The sequence below is a fragment of the Orcinus orca genome, chromosome 8 (genome assembly GCF_937001465.1).
Source record: "Orcinus orca chromosome 8, mOrcOrc1.1, whole genome shotgun sequence".
Taxonomy (NCBI): domain Eukaryota; kingdom Metazoa; phylum Chordata; class Mammalia; order Artiodactyla; family Delphinidae; genus Orcinus; species Orcinus orca.
In genome coordinates this window covers 87073365-87101159 of record NC_064566.1, presented here as the reverse complement: position 1 = coordinate 87101159, position 27795 = coordinate 87073365, and the positions used below count along the sequence as shown (strand labels likewise).

Here is a 27795-nt window from a genome sequence, read left to right as displayed (position 1 = left end):
TGTTGTGGAGCACAGGCTCCGGACGCGCAGGCTCAGCGGCCATGGCTCACAGGCCCAGCCGCTCCGTGGCACGTGGGATCTTCCCGGACCGGGGCACGAACCTGTGTCCCCTGCGTCGGCAAGCGGACTCTCAACCACTGCGCTACCAGGGAAGCCCCCAAACTGTGTAATTTTATATAAAATATATGTAAGACACATTCTCTGCATTATAACACAACTGGATGGTAGTTAAATGGCACTTTGTCTCTGACAATAATGATAAGATTTACAACATCATTCTCCAAGCCTAGTCAGAACTCAACCCATCTCTCCTTTTGATGCCACAGCACTGTACCTCTCACTCCTGACAGCACCCCTCACTTCCCACCTGCACGTGCTCATGTGTGCACATCATTTCATCTCAGGCTGAGTGTACCAGCTGAGGACGGTGCATGTCTTATTCTTCTTCGGGTATTAAATAACTCTATTTAGCAAACTAACTCAAAACTTCTTGACCAAAAGTTTAAGTGAAATTGACAGATTCAGGCGATAAAGAATAATTGTATCAGACAGAATTAAAAGAGGACTCTATTATTAGAGGTCTCTGTTCTTGCTAATGGTCTAGAAGACAGTGTAATGGTACATTAAATGTAAAGGAACTCAAGAAAAAATATATAAAACATGGTATACAGCAAATTATGACCCAATAAAAGTTCTTTGTTAATTATAAGTTTGATCTAAGTATAAATTCTTGCTAATAATCAAGACAGATAATAGTTCCTTACATACCAGCTCCTATAAGATGAGAAAATGAAATGCTTGAGTTAGTACTTCCAATGGTCCTCATTCTACTGGTTTAGACAATTGTCCCAGTGTGCAAGAAACTGAAAAACTTTGAGAGGCTAACAAAACGAATGGTTGTGTTAGAAAACGCTCAGTCAAATTAGCACAGAAGTTCACAACACAATTTTTCTTTACAGAGTTCTATTCATATCAGAGGATGATATAGTAATTTAGACATTAAATTTAGAATTCTGAGCATTTAGGATAAGATTCCTTCTAAATGCAAATCATCATATACTATAAGTTAAATCTAGACTATGAATCATCCTAAACAGCTGCCAAAACAATTCAACTATAAACTCTAACAGGCCAGAGATTCTTGTGTTTTGTTTTCTGCTGTATCTCCAGCAACTAGCAGAGTGCCTGGCAAACAGCAGATGCTTAATAAATATGTGCTAAATGATAGCATTCCAATAACTGGGCCAAAATCTCTTTTCCAGATTTATTTGTTCTTTACATCCCTTCACATAACCTACACTCCAGCCAAACACAAGGATTTAAAGCAGTGGTTCTCTTAATTTGGTTGCACACTGGAATCCTCTGGGGAGATTTAAAATATACTGGTGTAAGAGTTTCATCCCTAGAGATGTTTATTTACTTATTTATTTATTTTTTGGTCTGGGTGATTCTAATGTATAGCCAAGTTTAAGATTCTTTCTTCTAAAATAACTTTCTCCATAGTTTCACGGGTTAAAATCTTATCTATTAGTATTGAAGATTCAGCTAAAACCCCAACTCTGCCATGAAACCTTCCCCGGAACACTGTTAAACCTATCTTTGGATTATTTGAGTTTTGCACAGGGCCTGGCATAAGGTTAGGACTTGATAAATGTCTGAGTGGTAAATAACTCTGGGAGCATGGCACATAGCAGAAACACAGTAAATATTTATTGAAAAAATGATGTATAGTTGGCCCCTGTTATCTGTGGATTCTGTACTTGCAAATTTGCCTACTCACTAAAATTTATTTGTAACCCCAATAAATCCTCGCGGTGCTTTACAGTCGCCCCACGGCAACGTGCATGTGCAGAGAGGCGGAACATTTGAGTTGCCAGACAGGCATTCCAGCAGAGGCTGAACAAAGCCCTCATGCTGAAACAAGTGTCTTAAAAAGGGCTTGTTAGTGCTATGATTTTTGCATTTTTGTGCTTTCTGTTGGTGAATTTGCTGTTTAAATGGCCCCCAAGTCTAGTGCTGAAGTGTTATCTAAGTGCAAGAAGTCTGTGATGTGCCTTGTGGAGAAATATGCGTGTTAGGTAAGCTTTGTTCAGGCACGAGTTACAGTGCTGTTGGCTGTGAGTTCAGTGTTAATGAATCAACAGTACATATTTAATAAAGTGTCTCTAAACAGTACTGCATGTACAACAAGGTTATGTATTGATTGGTCCATGAAAATGTTCTGACCGGAGGCTTGCAGGAACCTAATCCCGTATTTCCTCTAGAAGCAATGGTTCAGTATTTGCAGTGACTTCATAGAACATAACTACAGTTGCCCCTTGAACAACAGTGGGTTTGAACTGCATGGGTCCAGTTAAATGTGGATTTATTTCAACAGATACATAAGGACTATGTGATTCTTGGCTGGTGATCTGGGGATGCAGAACCCTGGATAAGGAGGGCCAACTGTGAAGTTACACTCGGATTTCTGACTGCACAGAGGGTCGGTGCCCCTAATGCCTGTGATGTTCAAGGGTAAACTGTTCAAGAAAAACAAGATTGACTGTAATTTCATCCTCTCTTCAGAACTCTTAGTGATCTTACCTGTAATTTTTAATGCCAGTTTCATTCAGCAAACGGGCACCTCCTAGGTGCCAGGTGCTGGGGATACAGCAAGAACAAAGCAAGTCTCTTCTCTCACCAAACTCACAGAGGGAGAGAATGTAAACAGTAAATATACGTCAGGTGATGGTAAATGCTATAGAGAAACTTTTAATCAGGGAAGGCCTTTATGATAGGGTGGTATTTGTGCAGATACCTAAATGAAGTGAAAGGAATGTGTAACAGGAGGAGGGAGGGTTAAGTACAAAGCCCAGAGATGAGAGACGTCCACAGGACAGCAAGGTGGCCAGTATGTCTGGTGGCAGGTGAGCAAGGGGAGGAGTCAGCAAATGAGGTCAGAAAGGTCAAGGTCAAGACCAGCCATGTCATGCAGAGCTTTGAAGGGCAACGCACCTCAAAACTTTACACAGCGTGGGAATCATACAAGAATCTTTTGCATGTATATGCTTCCAGCTACTTAAAAATTAGTTTGACAAGTTTTAATAGAAAAGCTGCTGTTGGGAGTTTGATGGAGATAGTGTTGTAGTAATCCTTGCTTAAAAAGCACTACTGATTTACTATATTGTTTAATCAAGAATAATTGATTGAAATTTCCTCTTTCAATACAGTTCCTAGATTTCTTTGTAGGGGGCTTATAAATTTCTTTTTAAACTTGTCTTAAAATATTTTGCTTTTGTTCTTGCTGTGAATGGAGGTTTTTTTCTTCCCTTATATTTTCTAACTAGTTATTGTTGGTGTCTAAACAATAATTATTTTTATTCTTGTACATAAAACTTTAGTGAACTAGGTATCTCAGTGAACTCAATGTTTCTATTAGTGTTTCACTGAGGCTCTTGGGTTTTCCAGGCATATATAATAATGTAAAATCATCAGATTGACTCTTCCTTACCAATTTTTACATCTCTTGCTTCATACTTCTGTCAATTACATTGTAATGTTAACAATGGTTATTTTGTGTCATTCCTGATATTAATGGGAATGCGTCTAGTGTTTTATTATTAAGCATTATATTGATGGCTGGTTAGGTTGTACATACATATACATATAAAACATACACATCTATCACGTTGGGCAAATTTACCTCCTCATGCCTCATCTGTTAAAAAATAAAATACACACACACATATAAATAGTTGTTTTGAAATTTAATGAGCTAATACATGTAAAACACTTGACACCTGGAACAGTGCCAGGCACACAGTACGCACTCAGTAAGTGTTAGCTGTATGTAATTATAAGTTTATATACAACTATACATTTACACACAACACAATATGTAGCCTTTAAAAAGTCACTTATAGAAATATGTTTTCCTCCTACTGAAAGATTTAAGAAAAAAATTAAAAATGTGTATTGCATTAAAATGATATATTAAGATGATCATAATTTCTTCTTTGAGTTACTAATATTGTGAACTACATTAACAGATTTACTAATATAGAAACATTATTACATTTTGGAGGATTATACTGTATATGCTGGTATTTCCTTAGGAATTTTTACATCAATAATCATAAGACTGGCTTGTCATTTTCTTTATTTGCTTTGCCACATTTGGGTACTACTATTTTGCTGATGTTAGAAAAGGGGTATGGTATTCCATCCAAACTTTTTCTCAATGACAAACCAATTGCCCCACGTACCAAAGGGAATTAGACTAGACTGGGCCATGTGTTCCTATACAGGCAGCACTATTTCTAATATCTGATTTACTGGTATTCTGAAACGTTTACCTGACCCCTTACTATAAGTTCTAGGGTAGAGTTTACTCCAGCATGGGGTCCAAAGAAAAGAGGATGAGCAAGAGAGAGATCTTATAATTTATGGATATAAGAACCAACACCACAACACACCCTCTCCCAAAAAGTATCCAAATATCCTGGACAAATTACACAACTGCTGTGTTTCAGTTTCTTCAACCATAAAATGGGGATAATAACAACACCAACAGCACAGGGTTGTAATATATATAATAACTTAGAACAGTGTTTAGCACATAGTAAATATTATTATCTTAAAAGTTTATACTAAAAGTGAAATTTCAGTACAAAACAATAGAAAACCTGATTTTCATTATTTTATGTTCTCATTAATATAATTCTAAAGTTCTGCCTTTGTTCCTGATCTCAGAACATGAATTTTGTTAAATTAATAAAATAATTTAGAACAATGTTTCTCAGAGGGAAAGGGGAATGACATTTAGTTTGGAAAAGCCAAACATACCTATCCTTTTTTGTAAGAAAAACTACTCAAGATTTAAGTGTCATGGAATACTTTGGCTAATAAGGATAATTAGAAGACAATAGTATCAATAACTATGAGTATCTTTGTACGGTGACACATCATAACTAGACTTACCCTGGTGATTGTTTTGAAAAGTACAGAAATATCAAATCACAATGTTGTATAACAAGAACTAACATTGTGTTGTAGGTCAATTATACTTCAAGAACAAACAAACAAAAAATAGAAAGAGATCAGACTTGTGGTTACTAGAGGCAGGGGGTGGGGTGAGGGGGAATTGGATGAAGGTGGTCAAAAGGCACAGACTCACAGTTATAAGAGAAATAAGTACTAGGGATGTAATATGTACAACATGATACAGATAATGAACACTGCGGCACATTATGTGTGAAAGTTGTTAAGAGAGTAAGTGCTAAGAGTTCTCATCACAAGGAAAGATTTTTTTTTCTATTATTTAAATTTTGTATATATATGAGATAATGGATGTTCACTAAACTTACTGTGATAAGCATTACGCGTAGGCTCAGCGGCCATGGCTCACGGGCCCAGCCGCTCCGCGGCATGTGGGATCTTCCCGGACCGGGGCACGAACCCGTGTCCCCTGCATCGGCAGGCGGACTCTCAACCACTGCGCCACCAGGGAAGCCCTGTGATAAGCATTTCTTGATGTATGTAAGTTGAATCTCTATGCTGTGGCCTTAAATATATACAATGCTTTATCTCAATTATATCTTGATAAAAGTGGAGGAAAAAATATTCAAAAAAGAAGATAATGGTAGAAAGCTTAGTAAGGAACATGAGTATAAAAATGGCTGGGAATCAGTAATTTAGAAGAAATACATTGATCTGATGATGGGCAGAAGTGAAGGGATGTGGGAGAAAATGGAAGTAAAATTAGAAGAAATTATAACAAGCACCTGAAAGGAAACAAAGGTTTTTCTTATGGAAAATGAGAAAATACTTCTTTCAGTTTAACAATATAAATTGTGGACTGTGCAAATTTATTTTAAAATAAATGGCTGTAGACAAAGATCAGCCATCGGCTCCCACCTCTCTCATAATCTCATTAACTTTTAATAAAGTAATAAATTAGTATACTTTTCAGAATTAGCTTTCTCTTAAGATCTGTAAGTTACTATCAAAAAATTAAAGCCATAATAATTTTCTCCTTTAAATAATTGTTATTTAACAAATCTTTTATGGAAAAAAATCCTATGACTTAGGAATCTATTTTCTTGATAGTAATATCATTAAATACAGAGTAATTTAGTTCTTATGGCATTTTTACAGATGTTAGCTAGGTGATCAAATTCTATTTTAAAATGTGTACAACTAATACATTTTGAAAGTAATACTCTGATGAAACGCAGGACAACAGCAGCCTGGTCCATGGTCACCCAATCAAGCTAAATCAGAGGTTAAGCCAGTATTCAATGAATTAATGTATTCACTCAAGAAACATTTATTTGAATGCCTACTATGAGAAAGTGACATTAAGTGAAGAAGATGAGGGAGGGTACAAACATGAATACGGTTGCTACCCTAAGGAATATAAATTTACTAAAGAAACCAAATAGATGAATACCTATAAAATATAGCACATGTCAAAATTAATGCTATTAATAGTGATATATCATAGAATACAAGAGACAAAGACATTGGCTCAGATTGGAGAAGGTTCTGAGAGGCAACATATAAGCTGAGAACAGAATGATGATGATGACACACTCCTATATATACTATGGTGTATGTGTCTGTGGTAGGGCAAGATGGGGAGTGGGGTAAGGTAGGGAAAGAAAGGATTTTTGAGAAAACAGGATCAAAGGCCAGAGACGTGAAAGATGATAAAATATACAGAATACTGTGAGATTAATACTGCTGTAGAAGAGGCTAGAAAGTTAGGATGTACTTAGTTCATGGAAAGTCTTGAATGCCATACTAGTGTTTCAACTTTGTTATTGGGAAACTACTGAAGGTTTCTGAAAAAGGGAATAGTGTATTTCTACCCACATTTTAGAAAGGTAACTAAATCAATATAAAATTAAATATAAAATTAATATAAATTTAAAATATATAAATTAAATAAATAATAATTAAATAATTTATATATAAATTAAATCAATATAAAATTAAATATAAAACTAATATAAAATTAGAATTATTGATTTAAAAAAAAGAAAGGTAATGGGGAACCACTGAAAGTTTCTGAGAATGTGAATGATGTGTTTCTAACTACATTTTAGGATGGTAATTCCAGCTCTATTAGGTTTGAGGGGGCAAGAAACTCAAAGACAAGTTAGGAAGGTATTATAATACATAATGGTCTAAGCAAAAGGTGACTGGTATCTAAAGTTATGCAGAAAAAAAGAAACAAATATGAGATATTTTCTAAGATGAGCCAACGGGTCCAGTAAGGATTTGATACTAAAGACAAAAGAGGAAGGAGTAACAAAAAATAACTGATGGCACCAAATGATACAGATACACTGCAGAATGACTGAGGACATTGGGTAAAGGTGATCAGTGACCACTGAGGGAGCTGTTTTGGAGATATGAAGACAGGTGGGGTGAACAGGCAGCTGCTCCTAAACAAGTTTTTATGCCATAGATCCTTTCTCAGTCTAATGAAGGCTATACACCTCTTTTCGAAGTAATGCTTTTAAATGCACAAAGCAAAAGCAGAGACTGCATTACAAAGAAGCCAATTATATTAAAATAGTCATCAAAATATGTAAAAATGTGATATAGTAAAATATGTCTTTTATTAACACATTAAAATAAGATATAGCAGCAGACCTAATAACTACCATGATTTTGAAGTAGTTAAAAGTAAAAATGATATTTCAGAGTATTTACTTCAACTGTAACATGATAGGGAAACATTTATGATTTCTATGGATGACACAGTCATATATGCTGTTATTAAAATTGGACTTGTTGCTTACATTCATAATTGAGGGAAATGGTAAATTTCAATCAGAGGATATGAATATAAATACATAAATTTTTTCCCATCCAACATCACAGAATGCCCAAATTCTATCCATGGACCCTTTGGGGAACCACAGAACACAGGCTAAAAACTCCCAGTTAAGGAGTAAGTGTGTGCTGAAGAAGAGATGACAGCATATGTATTCTTTTAATAAGTTTGGCAGGAAAGGAATAAGATATAGAAAGATATTTTGGTGGGTAGGGAGGCTAAGGGTTTTTTTTTTTCTTTCTTTTAAGAACTTTAAACCAGGAGAATGGATTTAATGGGGCAGGAGAGAAAAAAGGTATGCCCACCTATGTATGAATGAAAGACTGGGAATAAATAAAAGACAATAACTTAGAGGAAAAAAAAGAAGGAATAGCAGTGAATTGGGAAAACAGAGTTGGTTCAATGAGGCAAATGTTGGCTCTACTTTAGCCTCTAATTCTCGGTCAAAATTAACCAGCCTACCACCCTCAACCCTGCAGTCCTTTCCCAGCCTCCACAAGACCCAGAGGGCCAGGACTGACTGGGGTGAAGAGTGAAAGGCGAGGACAAGCACAGCTGGCAGGGAACTGCCCATGTTCAGGAGCAGGAAGTGCGTTTTTGTTGCTCTTCTGCCTCCTTTTCTAACGCATCTCCAGTCTTCTTTCCCAGCTCTCAAGATACCTAGAGGCTTAATGCTGCCATTTGGCCGTCTAGATACTCCCATCCTAGTTGCTCCGTCCAGTCTCCCTTCCCGCAAAAATCAAAACTCCAAAAGAAAGATCATTGAGGGTACTGTGATGTTTATATGATAAAAGTAATTATTAAATATTTAAGTATGAAAGATTCTTGAGGAAGGGGCGTAAGTACAATGGATGCTCTAAGGATGGCTTGTTAAACCAAGTGACTATTTATTTAGATAAAACGATTGATGAAAGATTTTTAAATATAAGAATCTTAGTGTAATCCTGGTCTCTGGACCTCCTTCCTTGTCGGCACCTTTCCTCCTCTGCACTTGTGTGTGCATATGCACACGTGTGCATGGAGAGAAGGGGGTGCAGGGAGGACAGAACCAACTTACCGCATTTCTGACTCTTGGAAGAGATTCTTAAGCCTTTGGGTTTAGTAAGCAAAAAGCTACATTATTGGAAAGCAAAGATTTAGCAATAAAACAAATTAATCAGTCTTCAGACCCAGTATTTCTATTTTTTTCTTTTTTTTTCTTTGGCCATGCCATGCTGGCATGTGGGATCTTAGTTCCCCAACCAGGGATTAAGCCACGCCCCCTGCAGTGGAAGCACAAAGTCTTAACCACTGGACCACCAGGGAAGTCCCTAGACCCAGTATTTCTAAAATAAATAACTGATTGTTTTATTTTATCTTCTAATTCTGATTATTTTTTAAGAGATAATACAAAAAGTTGCGGAAGAGGTTAGCACACATTGAGAAGAAAATTATTTCAGGATTTTGATCAAATATAAATCCATGTTGAACTGGATTAGCTTATATTAGGTGTTTATCATAAAATAGTATTCAATCTATTAAAATGCACATAAGACTTAAGTACTCATTTGCTCTCAAAGTGGGAAATAAACATTTATGATCTACGTGTTATTTTGAGGAATGCTCAGGCCCAAGACTCAGCACCTGGTAGCACTCTTGCCAAATTGGCATTCTGGCTTCTGGCTATCACTCAGGAATTCCAAAGTGTTTTCTCTACCTGCCACATCTTCACTCAGGTGCTCTCCCAGCATGGGATGGTCTAGAAGCTAAGTTGCAGCTGTCAACCTGGCACATGCTTCCCAGCCACCTAGGCTAGCAGTAAAATTTTCTACAACAACCAAACTCACAGAATTAATTTTGTGAATTTTTTTCTTATAAGCCAACTCCTGATTTTTTTTTTCAAAATCACACTTACACTACCTATACTCTAAACCTAGTCTCTCTCCTAGTACAGAAAATTTTTCTAATTTGTGGATCAGTATTTGACTTCAAACATTAGCTGCCTCTGATTCCCTACTGAGGTTCTTATTTAAAAGGGAGGGATTAAAGACCTTAGGACCTAGCAGAGCCTCTATTTAATATAATCAAAAGACCTGAAAGAACACTGAAAAATAGAGAACTTAATGGGAAATAAAGGAGCAGCAATTTAAAGCATTTTGTTTTTCTTACTTATAGGGATCACTAGAATTGTCCACCATCCATTTTAAAGAATGTGGAGTATTTTCTAAAATTCTGTCATTTCTCTTGGCCAATGTATTCATCCCATCCATAAACAGGTCAGGAAAGAAGAACTAATTTTTATTTCCAAAGCTTTACAATTTTGGGGGTGAGAGTATTTGAAAGATGCACCCTGAAATACTATAAACTGGTAAAGAGCATAGTGGGGCCCATGGAAAAACAGAGCTGCTGGCTCAACTTCCAACTCCAGGAAATCCTAGAACACACACAGAAGGGAGCACACAAGGGCCAAGGAGATGTAGAGATCTGCAGGCAGAGATGCCCCATTTAAGGAACTCAAATACTTTTCAAACAAACTTAGAGATCAGCTTATTTTGAAAGTTACACCATCCTATCCTTACACAAAGATGACAAAAAGCCCTGACAATCTAAAGCTTTAGATTTACTTCTTTTATCCACAGGCCTTAAATGATGATGATGGCATTAAACTCCAGGGTATATGTGTATTTAATCAACAACAGCAACAACAATTAAAATGGCCCTTATCTGAAGTACTCACAGAGTAATTGCTAGGGACTTCTTTTTTTTATTTTATTTTAATTTTTTATTTTTTGCCTCTCACTGTTGTGGCCTCTGCCGTTGCGGAGCACAGGCTCCGAATGCGCAGGCTCAGCAGCCATGGCTCACGGGCCCAGCCGCTCTGCGGCATGTGGGATCTTCCCAGACCAGGGCATGAACCCGTGTCCCCTGCATCGGCAGGCGCACTCTCAACCACTGCACCACCAGGGAAACCCTACTAGGGATTTCTTGACTTCAAAGATAAGATACAGAGGACATTTGCGCTAGACAGACCAACTTTTTCAAGGCATTTAGGAAAAACTCAAACATAGAGAATGGAAGTATACTCTGACTATGAGACACAAAAATGAGAAGTCAGCATCTGATAACAAAAATTTTTTTAAACCCTAAAACTCCCAATATCTGTACATTAAAACTCTCTTCCAGATAACCCTGCAGTTAAAGAAAAATAAAAAATAAAATTACGGACATTAAAAATGGATGACAATAGAATTATAACCTATGGGATGTGGCCAAATTAATACTCAATGAAAAAATTAATAGTGTAAATGTATTTAATAGAAAAAAGAAATAAATGAATTAAACATTTAAATTAGAAAGGTTAAAATAAGCAAACAAGCCAAAATAAAGGTAGGCAAAGTAATAAAATTAAAAGCATAAATAAGTAAATTAGGAAGCAAAAAAATGTAGAAATGGTTAATATAATGGAGAGCTGGTTCTAAATATGAATGAATGAATAAATGAATAAGTGAATAACTTCCTAAAAATGTGACCAAGAGGTTAAGGAACTCTACAAATTAACAATACAAATATAATGTTCAATGAAATGGAAGGGTTTCTTTGCATAAATCTTTATGCCAATAAATAAGAATCCATAATTGAAGCCGACTTAAGAAAAGGTTGTAAGTGAATAACCATGGAAGAAATAAAAACTTTGTTAAAGATTTATACCCTCTATTCCATTCCTGACAAAGAATGCTATACCCATTTTTTCTGTAGGTGTGTTCTGGCAAAATCCTTTGTTACTGAGATTATTCTAGGGCACCTAAGAACATGGAAAGCATCCCAACTGGTTTATGAGGCTGGCCTAATTATGACCAAACCTAACAAAGATGGCACCAAAACTAATCAAATATATGTATAATCTTACTTATACTTTATACAGAGTTCTAAATATAAGAAAGGTAAGTTATATAGTATATTCAAATTATAACAATACACATTTAACCAGTAGATTTCATTCTATGATAATAGATTTTTCTAATATTGAACACTGTTAATTCAGTTCATTTAATCATAAGTACTGATGGGTACTTATGGGTACTTGGATGGGTGTGGAAGATGAAAGAGACATGAAGAATCAAGAACTTCTAGATCTATGGTGTGAGCAGCTGAGAAGATGGTAGTAACATTTATTAAAGTGGGGAAGACTTGGAAAGGGACAGATTTGGAAGGACAAAAATTCTGTTTTAGATAATTTTGTTTCAGATACTAATAGCTATCCAAGTAGAGCTGTCCCAAGACAGCTGGGTAAAAGAGAGAAGTCAGTATTGGAGATAAAAATTTGGTAGTCATTAGCATGTAGATGGTATTTAAAAATATAGTTTGCATGGATGGAAAACTGTACAAAAAAGAAGAGAGTCCAGGATTCAAATTTTAGTAACCCAACAATAGAAAGACACTACCTAGATCTGTGAATACCATATCTTCATACAGTATATGTTGCTATACTTAATCATTTTTTAAAACATGCTAAATCAGGACTTTGGTACAAAAATTATTTAACAAAAACCTTACGATATCACAGGGTGGGTTTCCTGCTAGCCCCTGAAAACTTCAGTTTCAGTAGCACTGTCATATTTGTGATTTGTAAATTATTTGAATCTTTTTTGGGGGGTAGTCATTTTTAAACAGTTTTCTGAAAGATGCCTCAGAAGCTGAGTAAGGAGGGCTCTGGGACTATGACCCTAAGACTTTATTTGAATAAGGGTTTTATTCCAAGGGGCAAATTTGTTTCATTTACTTTAACTAGTATTTTATAAATATAATGTAATAGCAGACAATGCTGAAAAGTAAAGTGGGTCTCAAAGTCTGTATCATTGAGACAAGGATGGAATCATTAAGTGGGTTGAAAGCAGCAAAATTTCAGCCTTACTGACATTTAGCCTTATTTAAACTGACTGACTGTATGTTCAATTTAAAAAGAAGAGAACATGAGTCAAATGCTGAAAATATAGTTTTGAAGACGTGCCTAAAAGATACTTAGGAATTTAACAATTTAAAGGAATTCTCCCATAATATATAAATCTATTTTCAAGTTTCTCACATTTAGCTTTTATAGATATTTGCAGGAATATGTGTATATAAGCAGGGGACACCTATGTCAGGAAACAATAGCCATTGGCATTTAAAAAATGAAATAACAGGGAGAAAGACCCAGTAAAATAAGAAATAAGCTCAAATGCCTACTATCACTGTTCTATGGTTTCAACCAATGCAATAAGACAAGAAAAAAAAGTTGAAATATTTTTTAAAATTTATATTATTTGGGGGTCACTTATAATATATCCTGAAAATCAAGACAGTCAACTGAAAAAGTATTGGAACTAAGTACTACAATATAACTAACGGTACATAAAAGATGGTTATTTAAAATTGACTAACTTTCCTTTATACCACCCACTACAAGGTATAAAATATAGGCATACCAAGTATAGAATATAATGAGGTGAAATCTCATTCATAATTAATAATGACAGCTAACATCTCTCAAGGGCTTATACTTCAATGTACATTATTGGTTAATAGCCACAACCATGATATTATATGATATTACCATGATAATAGGTACTATCATCACAATTTCACAAAGAAACTGCGGCTTAGGAAAATATAGGAAATTTGCCCACGATCACACAAGCGTCAGAACAGGAACTCAAACTCAATCTCTCTGACTCTACTGAAGGAGCTTCTTAGCACTATTATGTCATTCTTGTTTATCAAATTAACAAAGACAGGCTGTGAAGGGAAACTGTGATGGGTGCAGAGAGCGACACACATGCATTTCTAAGAATATAAATTGGTGCAACTTTTCTAGAGGGCAATTTGCATGATCACATCTAGGAATTTGTTTAAAATATATTCATCAATGTGTACAAAGATCTATATACATGGACATTTATCATGTTCACTATAACAATAAAAATATTGGTCATACTCTAAATACTCAACAATATGAGCTTGATTAAATTGCAGTATTTGAATGTGTTGAATGCATTCAGCCAATAAAAATAATCTTTTTTTTTTTTTGTGGTACGCGGGCCTCTCACTGCTGCGGCCTCTACCGCTGCGGAGCACAGGCTCCGGACGTGCAGGCCCAGCGGCCATGGCTCACGGGCCCAGCAGCTCCGCGGCATGTGGGATCTTCCCAGACCAGGGCACGAACCCGTGTCCCCTGTATCGGCAGGTGGACTCTCAACCACTGCGCCACCAGGGAAGCCCAATAAAAATAATCTTTTAAAAGGATATTTAATGATATAGGAAAACATCGTATATTGAATGAACAGCAAGAAACGAAACTACATATGCATACAAATTTTTTAAAGGATGTGTTTATATTGACTAGGAGATTAAAAAAAAATGAAAACATTACCAAAACTTTAAGTTCTCTCTACGGGAGAATTATATATGATTTTTCACTATCACTTTTACTTTTTCTCTATTTTAAAAATGTGATAAAATAAATGTTAAAATATTTAACTCAAAATTTAATTTTAAAAGATAAAACGAAGTAGTCAAAATAATAGAAATGCACTTTGGAAAACATCTCTCCTATTTAAAATTATTTTTTCCTATGCATGATATTGCTAATTTTAACATAACGTTATGAACACAATTTTTATGTTACTTAAGGCATTTTTCTATCTTAGCAAAAATAGAAATAATGCCTACTTTATCAAAATAGATAATTTATTGCACACTTCCAGCATTTTAGATCTGTACTAATCATTTACAATTACAGCAAAATTCCAAGAAGTATCTAATACATAAAATCGCCAACTCAGTGGGGCAATTCAAAGAAACGATGACTTAAAAAACGTCTAAGTCAACAATGAGGAGGCAGCCTCAATTATATGGGAGAACTGCTCCCTATAAGTGTACAAAATAATAAAAATAAATTATAAAGTAAAAGCCAAGATGTGAAACAGACTAAGTCACAGAATAAAGGATAAAATTAAGCCCATGTAATTTTGAATAGGAAATGAGTAGATGACTAAGAACAAAGAACAGAAACTAATTTTAGCTTCACCCTAAATGACATGAAGTAATAAATTTAAAAGCCCTTTGAAAAATCTAAAATATAAACTTACATATTAAAAGCAATAAAAGTAAACTTGATTTTTTAGGTATTTTTCATCTGGTAAGCCCAATTACCCAGAACACAATTAAGAGCCAGTGAATAAGTAGACAGAAAAATAAAACAAACAAACAAAAATCTCTGTCTAATCAATTCAGTGAATACTGCTAAGTCACTTTATAATAACATTCACTGCCTTCTATGTGCCAGGCACTTTTTATACTCATTAGCTTAAATCACTAAAAACAACTTGCAAAGTACAAGAAATCAAAGAGAAACTGAGTTTTGTCTAAGGTCACAGCCAGTAAAGGACAGAGCTGGGATTCAAACCCAGGTCTATTTGATTGTTAGAGGCCCCAACTACTCTCTGAAAGTGCAATTTCTCAGTTCTCCAACCTAGACAATCTGCGAGTCCTAAAGGCCTTTAATTGCTGCCTAAATACTTTTATGTTAGCCATAATACTAGCTGTTGTCATTCAGTTTCACAGTCCATAGCAGTTATCTTCTTCAAATTAGAGGGAAGAAGTGACAACATCAGCAAGGAACAGCTAACAGCAAGGAAAGAAGACCAAAAATCATTAATATACATCAACAGAAATCATTGAGTTCTGCTGTCCTCACCATCTTTTTTTTTTAAAAAAAAAAAAGCAAAACAAGCATTGTTATTTAGATAGGATAAATAAGAAATCTTGATAACCCCTGTTCTATCACCTGGAAGATAGGCAAAACAACAGTATAAACTTTATACAATTGTTGTAAAACTAAATTAGATAATGTAAGTAAAGTGCTTAATACTGTACCTGGCATAAAGTTAGTGCCCCATAAATGTTAGCTATTATTATGCTTCATAATAAGTGAAGTTATAGGCTACATGTTACTTGAAGGTAGAAAAATATAATCCATGTATTTAAATTTTTCCATTTAAAATAGTTAAAATGTTTTGTTCTTGAAAGACTTTAAGACTAACTTCTAGAAATTTGCCTTTATAATATCCTTCCCCAGCTAAGTGGGGTAGATAAGGGTAAATGCATGTGACCACTCAAGAAATCACATCATACATACTAAGTTAATTTTAAAATGTTTGGGTACACAAATTGTGTTATTTGCTCTACTGATTACTGCGATCATCTCATAGCCATCTACTGACTTTTGTTCACCCTACCACATCAGCAGGTCCATTTAAAGAACATACTCTATGGCCTTTAACAATAAAAACACATCCATGAAGTATCTACTAGGTATTAAACACTGTAGAAGACTTGGGATAAAACAGTGTAAACCAAAGTCCTTGCCTAAAGACTACAAACAAGATAAAGAAGATCCTAGGCACTGTATTTTGTATTATCAGTTAATCCTTATGACAAATCTATGCCCTAGCTAGTACTTTTTTTTCTGTTATATAGATGAAGAGCAGAGACACAGAAAGCAAAAAAGAAATAAAGAAGAAACAGTTAACTATCACCAAATATACAAGTGTTATAGAGGGATTTAAAGTATTTTGAAAACACAGGGGAGTAAACAAATAATTTTGCCTAAAGATGGGTAATTAGAAAATGCTTGTATTTTAAATTTAAAACTCAAGTAAAAACTCTGTAAAGTATAACTACAGGAAGAAAAAATAGGAGAGTGTTTATCAAAATATTTACAGAAGTTATTTATCGGTAAGAAGATTCCAGGTGGTTTTACTTTTCTCTTTGCTTCTTCTTAATCAACCTGCCTACTTTAATATCTTAAAATATAAGTAGAAAAAAGTCAGCATTAAAATTAGATATTAATGTTCATTTAACAAACTGTCAAAAAATTTTACAGTTAATAGTTAATTCAAACATGGAATGAAATCAGCTCTGTCACGCTTTTCTGACAAGTGTACATACCAATACAGCTTTTCTGGAAAACTTTTTGGCCATCAAAGACCTTAAAGCTTATTCTCTTTGATCATTACTTCTAGGAATCCATCCTAAGAACACAGATGCAGAAAAAAGAAAAATTACTGGGATGTTCAACTAAAGCATTATGATTTTGAAATACTGGGGGAAAACAAATGTCTAACTGAAATAGGAGAATGATTAAGTAAAATGATATGTTCTTAGGAAGAAAATGTTTGAAATATTTTTAATGTCATGAGAAAATCCTTAGTGAATGTTAAATGGGGATGGAAAGGTGGGGCACCAAGCTCTATAAACTCCCAAGAGAGATGATTCTATTATATAGTTTAAATCTCACAATAATATATTAACATGTATTAGGTTAAAGAGACCTTAATATTTCATACTTAGCCTAAGTTGGGACACCTGCTCTGCCATTATTAACTGTGAAACCTCTAGCAAGTTATTTAACCACACTGTAGTTTGGTTTCCTCATCAGAAAAAAAAAAAGTATTGAAATACTTCTTTACAGGAGTACAGTAAGTATTAGATGCATTAATATATGTAGAGCACTTAGAACAGTGCTTGGCACAGTAAGTGTCACCTCTATTATCAATCTTAACCTACAATGGAGTAAACCCAGTGAGATCTAAGCTGAGGCCTGAATAATGAGGTGTGAGCCAGGCAAAAGATGAGGGGGTATAGGGGAATAATGTCCAGGCAAGCAGGAAGAACTTGGGATTTTTATTTGCTATCTACCTTTAGAGATCTGATAATTTATCTTAAAGGCAGAATGCTTTGAGTGTTCAGACATCTGCTTATGGGCTTTACTTTATGCCAGTTCACTGGGCATAAGAATCATCATGCATCTCTTAATTTTGAAACAATGTGTATCAACATACAAACATACACACAATGACACACTTTTTACAGAACTAAAAATAGTATCACAGGAAGGCAGAACTGCCCAGTGGTTAAGGGCATGAGTTTTAAAGTCAGACTCAGGGGTTCAAACTCCCTCTGCAATTTACTAGATGTGTGACTTTGGACAAGTTATTTAAACTTTCTGTGTCTCAGTTTCCTCATCTATAGAATGAAGATAATAAAAGCAAGCATAAGCATGACATTAGCACATCAGTGCACAATACACAATAACTATTATTATGTCAGCTATAAAAACCAAAGATGGAATTGATATCTCCACATCACAGATCTGAAAGTTATCTTTATGCCACTGGATCCAAAATACAGTGTGCCACAGCAAAGGAAACCATGAAGCAAATGAAAAGACAACCTACAGAATGGGAGAAAATATTTGCAAATTATGTAACCGACAAGGGATTAATCTCCAAAATATATAAACAGCTCATACAGCTCAATATCAAAAAAACAACCCAATCAAAAAATGGGCAGAAGATCCAAAGAAGACAAACAAATGGCCAAAAGACACATGAAAAGATGCTGAACATCACTAATTATTAGAGAAATGCAAATCAAAGCTACAATGAGGTATCACCTCACACCCGTCAGAATGGCCATCATCAAAAAGTCTACAAATAATAAATGCTGGAGAGGGTGTGGAGAAAAAGGAACCCTCCTACACTGATGGTGGGAATGTAAATTGGTAGAGCCACTATGGAGAACAGTATGGAGGTTCCTTAAAAACCTAAAAAAAGAGCTACCGTATGATCCTACAATCCCACTCCTGGGCATATATCTGGAGAAAACCATAATTCAAAGCAATACATGCACCCCCAATGGTTCTTACAGCACCATTTACAATAGCCAAGACATGGAAGCAATCTAAATGTCCATCAACAGATGAATGGATAAAAAAGATCTGGTATGTTTATACAATGGAATATTACTCAGCCATAAAACAAGAATGAAATAATGCCATTTGCAGCAACATGGATGGACCTAGAGATGATCATACAGGAGGCATATCAGCACTTAAAACACAAATTTTTTTAAGAACATTTGGTATTTTTGAACCCCAGAATCACGATATTTTAGGCTTAAATTTGAATTCCTGATTTAATATGCTTCTGTTATTCACTGACCTTCTTACTTAATATTTTTCTTTCCAATAAAACTATACCCTTGAAACCATCTTTGCCACCTTAATCATCCACTACTCCTATCATCCGGGGAATGCTCCAGACACACTGGATCACCTACTCCCTGCTTTCCTTGACTCAGGGTATCCATTTGGAAATGACTCCCATCTTTAAGGCCTGGCATGCCACCTTTCTCAGTGCCTGAATTTCCTACTTCTTTGCTTATGGCACGTAGAATATTCCATCTAGCTTTATGTGCTCTCTGTTAATAATCTCTCTTCTTTTAGAGGTCAGGGTCCTTATACAGCACCTAGATTGATACTAAATAATTATTTGCTGAGGTAATAGAAGTTTACCAGTCTCACATGAGCAATAACTGTCAATTAGTTTACAATCCTACATTCTAATTCTAATACTAAAATGATAAAAAAAAACCCTCCTACTTAAAATCTTACGTTTGCTTCTTTAAAACTGCTATCAAATAAGAATGAAAGTAGAATTCTTTTGAATATATGTAGAAAAGCAATTGAAAGCACTAAAAGGGTATAAAATGATATAAAAATGGTATTAAAAACTATAAAATGATAGCAACACTTTTACATCTGTTACAGTAATTAAAATTAATGTAGAGAACACTGTGATGTGCTAGAATGAAGACAAGGTAACCCAGTTGTAGAATGAGAAAAATACTTAAAAAACACTATATCTATTGAACACTTGGGGTTCAATTTGGCAGATGTAATCCATGAAAACATAGCTCCAGAGAAACCAGTAATATAAAATAGGATAATTTTATTAGTATAGTAATTAAAACAAAAATGTAGTAAAAGGAAATGACTAATAAAAACTTCCATCAGCATACAAACGTTTCTGTTTCCTATAATATTTTCCATTATAATAAACTAGTTCATTAGACTTCCATTATTAAAAGCAGGTTAAAAAAATAGTGGCCTCTTTTTTGCTGTTGTTTTGTTTAAAAGTTCATTTTACTTTACATATAGAGTTTAAGTACTTGTGTGATGACCAGATGCTAGAGGTAGAAATGTAACCTACTTTGAAAGCAAAATCCATTGTTAAACTAAGTAAAAATACTCAAACATTTCAAATCATAGATACACAGTTACCAAACGATTCTGATGTTTAGGGTATCTTCAAGTAGACAGATTAAGGTAACTTAAAATCCAAATGCCAAATTGGAAGAAAGCAGGTGAATAGAGAGGCAAGTCTGAAATAAGCATCTTCCTGGGGTTATCAACAGTAAGACAATTTTACAAATACTTGGTGAAGCTATCCTTATATTCGAACAACAGATAACACCAAAATTGAGAAATTGCGACTAAAATTAATTGCATATGTGATTAAATAAATGGAAGTCATACCCTCATACCCTAAATATATTAAGACTTTAAAAAATATATAACACATTACATTCCCACTTCTTGTGGTTCTCCAAGGTCCAAAAACTTGTATTAGGCATATCCACTGTTTTCTGTTTATAATATACATTAGAAAAACTACATGAGGAAATAAGTGAAGAACTGATGAATTTTCCCAAATTTCTAAATATACTGAGCCCCAAGTATCTCTGCAACTATTCTAAGATGGTTAAAAAAAAAAAAAAAATCTGAATCAATAAGCGCCTCATGGGCCTGGGGATATTCCAACACATTCTTGCAACCAACAGGAAAACTTTCCCTAAATCTGGATTAGTATTTCTTCTCTTTATCACAAAACACAGAGCACAGACCAGGATTGTTAACGGTTACCCAAACAGCAAGAAATCCAGTTAGGGTGATCAGTACTTGGAAGCTTAGGCTGGTTTTAAGGTCTTGAAGGGGTGAAGGACGAGACAGTTAAGGGAGGAAATGCGGGATTCATTTCTCCAAGTTACATTTGTAACACCTCTTTGTAGGGAGTTAAACATGGGGACCGGTCCGGCTAAATGAACGCAGGGTGAAAATGGGAATTTGGCTGGACACTGAGGGGTGAGGGTTGCAGGAGGGACGCGGGAGCAGAGGGGGGTTTTCGCCACGGCCCGCCTGGGGGTTTGGCTGGAGGGATGGATAATAAAAGCTAATGGCTGGGGCTGTATCCGAGCTGTCGGATGCTGCCTCACCCCCCCGCCGCCCCCCCGCCTCCCAGCGCGCGAGGTCTGAGCCTCAGGAGAGGGACTGTGGGTCCGTTTCCATCCGGGGCGCCCGGGTCCGCCTCCATGTTCGGCGGCCGTGCCCTGGGGCGGCCGGGAGTGGACCGAAGCCCTAGGCCGCGGGGCCGGAGAGACCGGCCTCCCCTCGCCCGAGATCCCCGGTGGGGCCGGCTTTGCCGCCCGGGAGGATGCGCTGGGCTTTCGCTCGACCCCGCCCGAGCCCCGGGAGCAGCCGGGGCTCAGGGACTCGACTTCCAGCGGCCCGACCTGCCTGGGCCTGGAGATCCGCCGGCGCGGCCGCCCCAGCCACGGCCCCTCCGCCCGGCGCTCGGGCGCGGCCTCCCGGCCCGCAGCCCTCCCCTCGCCCAGCTCCCTCAGGGCCATTGTCGCCGCTGTCCGCCCCTCCACCCCCTTCCCGAGGGACAAACCTGGGGGCCGCTACCCGGCATGGCCGGCCCCGCGAGGAAGCGGCGAGCCGGCGGCGGGGCCCGCAGCGACAGCAGCCACTTCGGCCCTCCCCGCTCGGCGCCGCGCCCGCCCGCCCAGCCCGCGCGCCCTCCGCGCCGGCCGCAGCCCCGGCTCCCCCTCCCCCAGCTGGCACCACTCGCCCCCCCGACCCCCACGCGCGCGCACCCGGATCTGTTGCTCAACCTACTTTCAGTCTCTTCTCATCAGCCATCACCACATGCCCTGGAAGCGGGGCCGCCCCGGGACCCTCCGGCGGGCGGCCGCCTCTCCTTCAGCCTCTGGCCGCCGCTAGAGCGCGGGGCGAGTGGGAGGCTCCCCCATGCCGCCTGCGCGCACACCGGCCACACGCCGGGGCCCCGGCTCGGCCCGCCGCCCGCGCCGCTGCTCCGCGGGGAGAGCGAGCCTGGATCTCCCGCTGTCGCCTCGCCCCTAGCCCCTCGCCCGCCCGCAGCGGCAGCCGCAGCCGCTGCGCCGGTTCCTCCTCCCCTTTCCTCTTTTCCTTCTCCTCCTTCGCCTCGTCTGGAGCTGAGGTTGGCAAACCAGCACCTGCTGCTGGAGATCACCGAGAACTGAAACAGGAAACCCCGAACCCAGGGGAAAACCCGGGAGGCGTGGGGAGGGGTGAGGGGAGCTGCTGGAACCTGTCGGGCTTGGCCGGGCCACTGCGGCCGCGGGAGGTTCCCGCTCCGCCTCTCCTCGCGCCCAGCCCAGGGGTCCCGACCTCCCCACTCCGCTCCCCCTGCCCGGGCCGGCGGCGCCTCTCGGCTCAGCTACGCCTCCTCCACCCGGCAGTACCACGGATCATTCCCTGGGCAGCAAGGGAATCGAGCGGCTGCCTTCCTTTCCCGTGCTAGTTTGCTTGTTATCAGTATTCCGTAATGAGGAAAAACCACACCCGGCATTAGCAAGACCAATAAGGGAATTTAAACAAATGAAGCTGTTGGGATTTTACCCAGGGGAAGGACTTCTTTCAGTAAGGAAACTGGCCTTGTTGGAAGTGGCAACATGTCCAAATTGAGGTGAAAGTCAAGTTGAATCCAGATCTCCTTCGGGAGGTTGGGAGGAGAGCCCTCTGCACGGAGGTGGGCTCCTGAGTTGCAAGTGTGAAAGCACTGAGAGCAGCGGGCCCTTCTACTTTGTGAATTGTCCAACACCCAGCACAATCTAGGCCAACATTTCAGAAATGTTCAAATCATCTCACTCACCTGCCTGTGGAATTGTCACCAGGCGCGTCACTCGTAGCCTTGGGCAGGATGCATCTGCTTTTGGAGTGAGAGGGAAAGGAACATCTCCGTCCCTGGATTGTGCCTCTACCACGTGCCACAGACCTGGCAGCTGCTTTAAGTGCATTAACTCGTTTAAGTGTCACCACGGCCAACTGAGCTAGGTGTTATAATCCCCTTTATCCCACAGAACATTGAGATTAGAAAAATTTCCCAAAAGTATACAGCTTGCATAGGAAGGACCCAGGTCTGTCTGCATCCAAAGCACATATTTGTTTCACTGGACCTGAGTTCACACCTTTGATCACACTTTTCACCCTTAACAAAGTTATTTCTTGCCTCTCTGAATTGTTTTTAATGAGGGCATACTTGCTTTAAGCATGGATCAGTTGAATCTGATTGGACTGCTTAATGGTAGTGATATCCGTGATGCTTACTGGGGTTTAAACTTTATAGTTTCTCTATTTTAAAAACCCCTGCTTTTATGGCTCAGTTGAGCAGCATAGATGTCCCCGCCTCATTGGCCAGCATCTGTTGCTCTTTAGCTATGGATGATATGGGGTCCCAGCTGAGAGCATCCTGCTGGCTGGTGTCCATGGCATGCTGACACTGCGAGATGAAAGGAGAGCATCTCACTGAGCCTGCTTTCCACTACAGCAGGCCAGTCTTGGAGCCTAGTAAATGAAATAGTAGACTGGTAGGTTTTTTGGGGGACATATGAGAATTCTCTGGTCCACATTTTTAGTACCACCTTAGGAAGTTTGGCAACATTCTGTCTGCAGCCAGTTCAGTTTGAATTGGCAGGAAGGGAGGGATGCTCGGGAAAGAATTCCCTGTTCACTGAGCCAAACCCTCAGAAGCGTCTTGAGCAGTATTAGGGAGTGGCAGGGACTTAGAAAGAGGCTGGCTTGCTGACAACAATACGTGACGGAATCTATGGCATGATTTTAGTGAGACCAGGAAGTTCCCCTATTCCACAATGTACCACCCACACAGTCTACTTATTTCCCTCAGTTGACTCAGCTGAATTCCACTCAATATTGATAAAGCATGGTTATGGGCCAAGGCACTATACTAGGAACTTTGGAAGTGAGAAGTATGAATAACTATTATAGTTGCTAACATTTAGTGAGTGCTTATCATGTTCCAGGTACTATTCTGAGCACTTTTATATTCTCTCACATAACACCCACAAAACCCCTACAAGGAAATAACTATCACTGTTTCCATTTCACAAATGAGAAAACTGAGACCAAGGTTAAGGTCAGTAAATAACAGTGCAAGGATTAAAACACAGGCATTCTAACCCTACAATTCAGGACTCATTATGTGAATGATACAGTAACTGCCCTTAATTACCTTACTATGTAGTTGGGAGATAAAAACATATGAAAGTTAAAAGAAAACTAAGAAGGCAAGAGAATTCTTAACTGTTAAATATGTGTCACGGGTAATAAATGCAATGAAGTTTCAGAGGACAGAGGAATCACTTTAGGTTGGAATGGTTGGAAAGACATAGAAGATTATTCTGGGTTTCAAAAAGGGGAAATTTAAGCTAGATAATGAAGATGAATAGTACTTTGATAAGCAGAGAGGATAAGGAAGGGCATTTGAGTGGCACAGCATAAACAAAAATAGAATGCCAGGGAAATCTGGGAAATAGGGATAAAAGAAGCTGGAAAGGAAAATTAGGAAATTACACAGATTTGCAAATAAGAGAGGGAGAGAGACAGACAGAGACAGGCAGACAGACAGAGACAGAGTTTGAGCTCAATGTATCCTATATACACTGGGAAGTCTGTGAAGGTTTTGAACAGAAGGTAACATGGAGAATATCCCAATTTAGTAAACCCAATATTGTATTGCTTATTGGATAGTTTGGAAAAGGCAAGCCTTGAAGCAGGGAAACAAGTTTGAAGGCCATTATGGGAGCACTGACAGGGAATAATGAAGAAATCATGAGGGAAGTGAGGAAGGGACCAGTTAGTGAGACATTGTGACTTAAAAAAAATCACTGAGGCTTTGTAAATGATTGGATACATTTGATGGAGATGAAGCTAAGAAAAGGGAGAAGTCCAAAATGACTTGGGGGTGTGAATATGAAACCTGTAATATCACCAACTGGGAAAAAAGGGAAGTTAGGGATAGAAGAATTACTGTTTTGAGAAAATGTTTAGAGGAATTTGGTTTTAGGCATGTATTTGTGGTAATAGTGGGGATATGCTTGTGGAAATGTTTCATAGTATTATCTAGAAAAGGCAGGGAGTTGGGTAAATGAGGCTTTTATCTGCTACTGAGAGAGTAAGTATGAACACTTTAAATGGTCGCTGTTATAACAATAACCAACTATGGTTTTCATCTTAAGTAAACCAGAGTTGAAAGAAAATTTCAATCTCAGATAAATGAGCATTAGGGAATTCCTCTTCTCTTTACTCCAAGTTCTATTTACTCAAAGGAAAAGAAAATGTATAGGAAAGAAATTTCATGCTTCAGAGAATGTCAGACTGATGAAAGAAAACTTAAGAGATCATTGAATCTGACCCCACTTTTCAGTTTGGGAATGGTGAAAATGAGGATCAAATTTTTGAATGTCTGATACTAAAACTTCGAAATAGGCTTTAGGCAAGTATGGCACATTTGCTATTACCAATTCTGGATAGCCTGTTTGTATTTTAGTTGTAAACTCAAGTCTGGACCTAGAATTGTGACTTCGAGTTGCACATAATTAAACAATTTGAGTGGCTATGGAGCCATAACAGGCAAAGCCCTGGAATAGCCTCACTAGTTAAAAGCAAATGCTTTGGAAAGGACGGGCTGTGAGCAGAAGGTAGGAGGGAGAATGGTTGCAATGTCAGCACTTCTTTCTAAAATGTAGCTCCCAAGTAGACCACCTCACACTGAGATTCACATTTGAACCTTAAAAGACAGAGTTTCAGGTGCCCATCACCCCTTACTTGGCTGCCTCAGTCTGGATTTTCCAACTGCTCAGCCACCTTATCTAAGACCTCTCGGAGCTTCAAAAGTGATGGCCCGTAAGTCACCCTCAGGTTCAAAACTGGCACACAACCCTGGAAACTACTTCTAGTTCTATCCAGAGCTAGTGGTGTCCTTAGGAATTTTCTGATTGAAAAATGTGTGGACCCACTGGTTACACTTGGTGATGCAAGAGAATTATTTCTCTTGTTTTCACGTCTCCCACTTTATCATTTATGCCAAAACACTTACCTTAGTTAAAGCGATGTCAATAGTCCCTTGGATGCACCTTCCTCTCCAGCTCTTTGTCCAGCACTTGATTTCCTCTGATTGAAGAGCTTCACACACATAGCCAGGTGACTACTGTGATTTTTCATTCACAGTTTCTTTTGTCTTTCAGAGAAGTTCTGGTTAATTCCAACAGCCCATGAAATGTAATGTTTCCTTAATATTAGGACCACTTCCCAAGCACATGATCTATATAGATGGACATGGAAGGATACAACACACTCTTGCCCATGTGCTTCAGTGATTGGTTAGAGTTGCTTTTCAGTACTGAGTTCTTGGGGAAAGGAACTAGACGGCACGAGATAACAGGCTGTTGGCCAATCCCAGGGCTTCTTTCTTTTGATGAGTTACCACAGGATTCCATACTAGCAGCATGACTCTGGTTTTCAGCATGTGGGAATCCAGGCAGCAAGGTTTTCAATACGCTTGTGTCATACAGTTGTGTGCTTGTTCTTCTACCTGAGCCAGACAGTGTGGCTGCCCTAATTTCACCATATTTGACCAACGTAGAAATTTTGTAAACAGTAAACACTTAAAATAAGAAATGCTCCTTAGGTGACATTTTGCCATCTTGACAAGGATCACACCTGTCATTGTAGTTCACCCTGCCCAGAAGTTTAAAAATTTTTGTTTCAGCATGGAATTTTAAGTGTACCAAAAACATCCTCATCACCTCCGAAAGCATCTGTTGTTTTATAAGGAAATTGATATATAGAATTACAAATGTACAAAACTGAGATGGTAGTTGGAAACATAATTATGGAAATTTCAGGTTAGAGTACATCTTATGTTAAAAGGCTATATCCAAGACTATTAATTGCAGTATTACTTACAAAGTCAAAAAATTAGAATCAATTTAAAAGTCCATTAATAGGAAACTATTTAAATAAGTTGCAGTGTTGCCATATATTAGGATGCCATTCACCTATTAAAGAGAGTAAAGTGGCTCTATGGGTATGGAATAAACTTCAAGACCCATTGTTTATTGGAAAAGTAAGGTACAGTATATATAGTATGCTACCATTTGTGAGAAAGACAAAGAATGTCTCTGTGTTTGCTTATACATGCATATAACATCTCTGGGTGGGCACACAAGAAACTGCTAAGTGTTGTCTTGGGCAGGGAAACTGGATGATTTGGAAGAAAGGGCGGAAGAGAGATTCACTTTTTAGTCTATACCCAATAATGGCTTTTGAATTTTAAATTGGATACTTGAATTAGCTATTTGAAAAAAAAGTCTTTTAAGTCTACTCATTGGTGATGGGTACTATCATCCACACCTTTCTATCTGATTCTATAAATAAGCAGATATTTTTTTTTTTAATAGTTGAAAAGGAAGAGAAAGAGAAGAAGAAGTTGAGGGAGCCCTGTGAGTTGCACGTGTGGAGTCCGGGGCTTCCCAGGCGAGGGGAAGAGTCCTGTGATTGTGTGGAAGGGGAGATCCCATAATTGCTAAAGGATTCCCAGCCAGCGTTAGTGGGACGGGTCACTTTTTTTTTTTTTATAACAAGTAATTGTCAAAAGCTCCAAACTCAGATTCTGTGAAGATTTCTGATGGGAACTGCTTTAACTAAGGGAAACATTCAGGGACATTCTCATCAGCAGATGCAGGAGAAGTTCCTATAAGCTGCAGGCATCACAAGTCAGCAGTAGGCCTGGGCAGATGAAGCAGGTTTTGTTTTTTTTTGTTTTTTTCATGATACTCATCACCTAGGATTGTATTTGCTTATTTATTTTACTGTGTATCCTCACATCAGAACGTAAGCTCCGCAAAGGCAGGAACTCTGTCTGTCTTGTTCCCTGCAGTGTCCTCAGTTCTCCTGCGCCTGACATGTAGAAGGCACTTGGGTTGGT

The 27795-nt window shown here is 38.2% G+C and overlaps 1 protein-coding gene across 1 annotated transcript in view; it reads right to left on the bottom strand.

The window, feature by feature from the left end:
- ZC3H12C (zinc finger CCCH-type containing 12C) overlaps positions 1 to 22282 on the bottom strand; it is a 70630-nt gene extending 48348 nt beyond the window's left edge. The window contains exon 1 of the mRNA XM_033410189.2: positions 21645 to 22282. Coding sequence (XP_033266080.1) covers positions 21645 to 21668 — 24 coding nt within the window. The 5' untranslated portion in view covers positions 21669 to 22282. The remainder of the gene's footprint in view (positions 1 to 21644) is intronic.
- Between the last annotated feature and the right edge of the window lie 5513 nt (positions 22283 to 27795).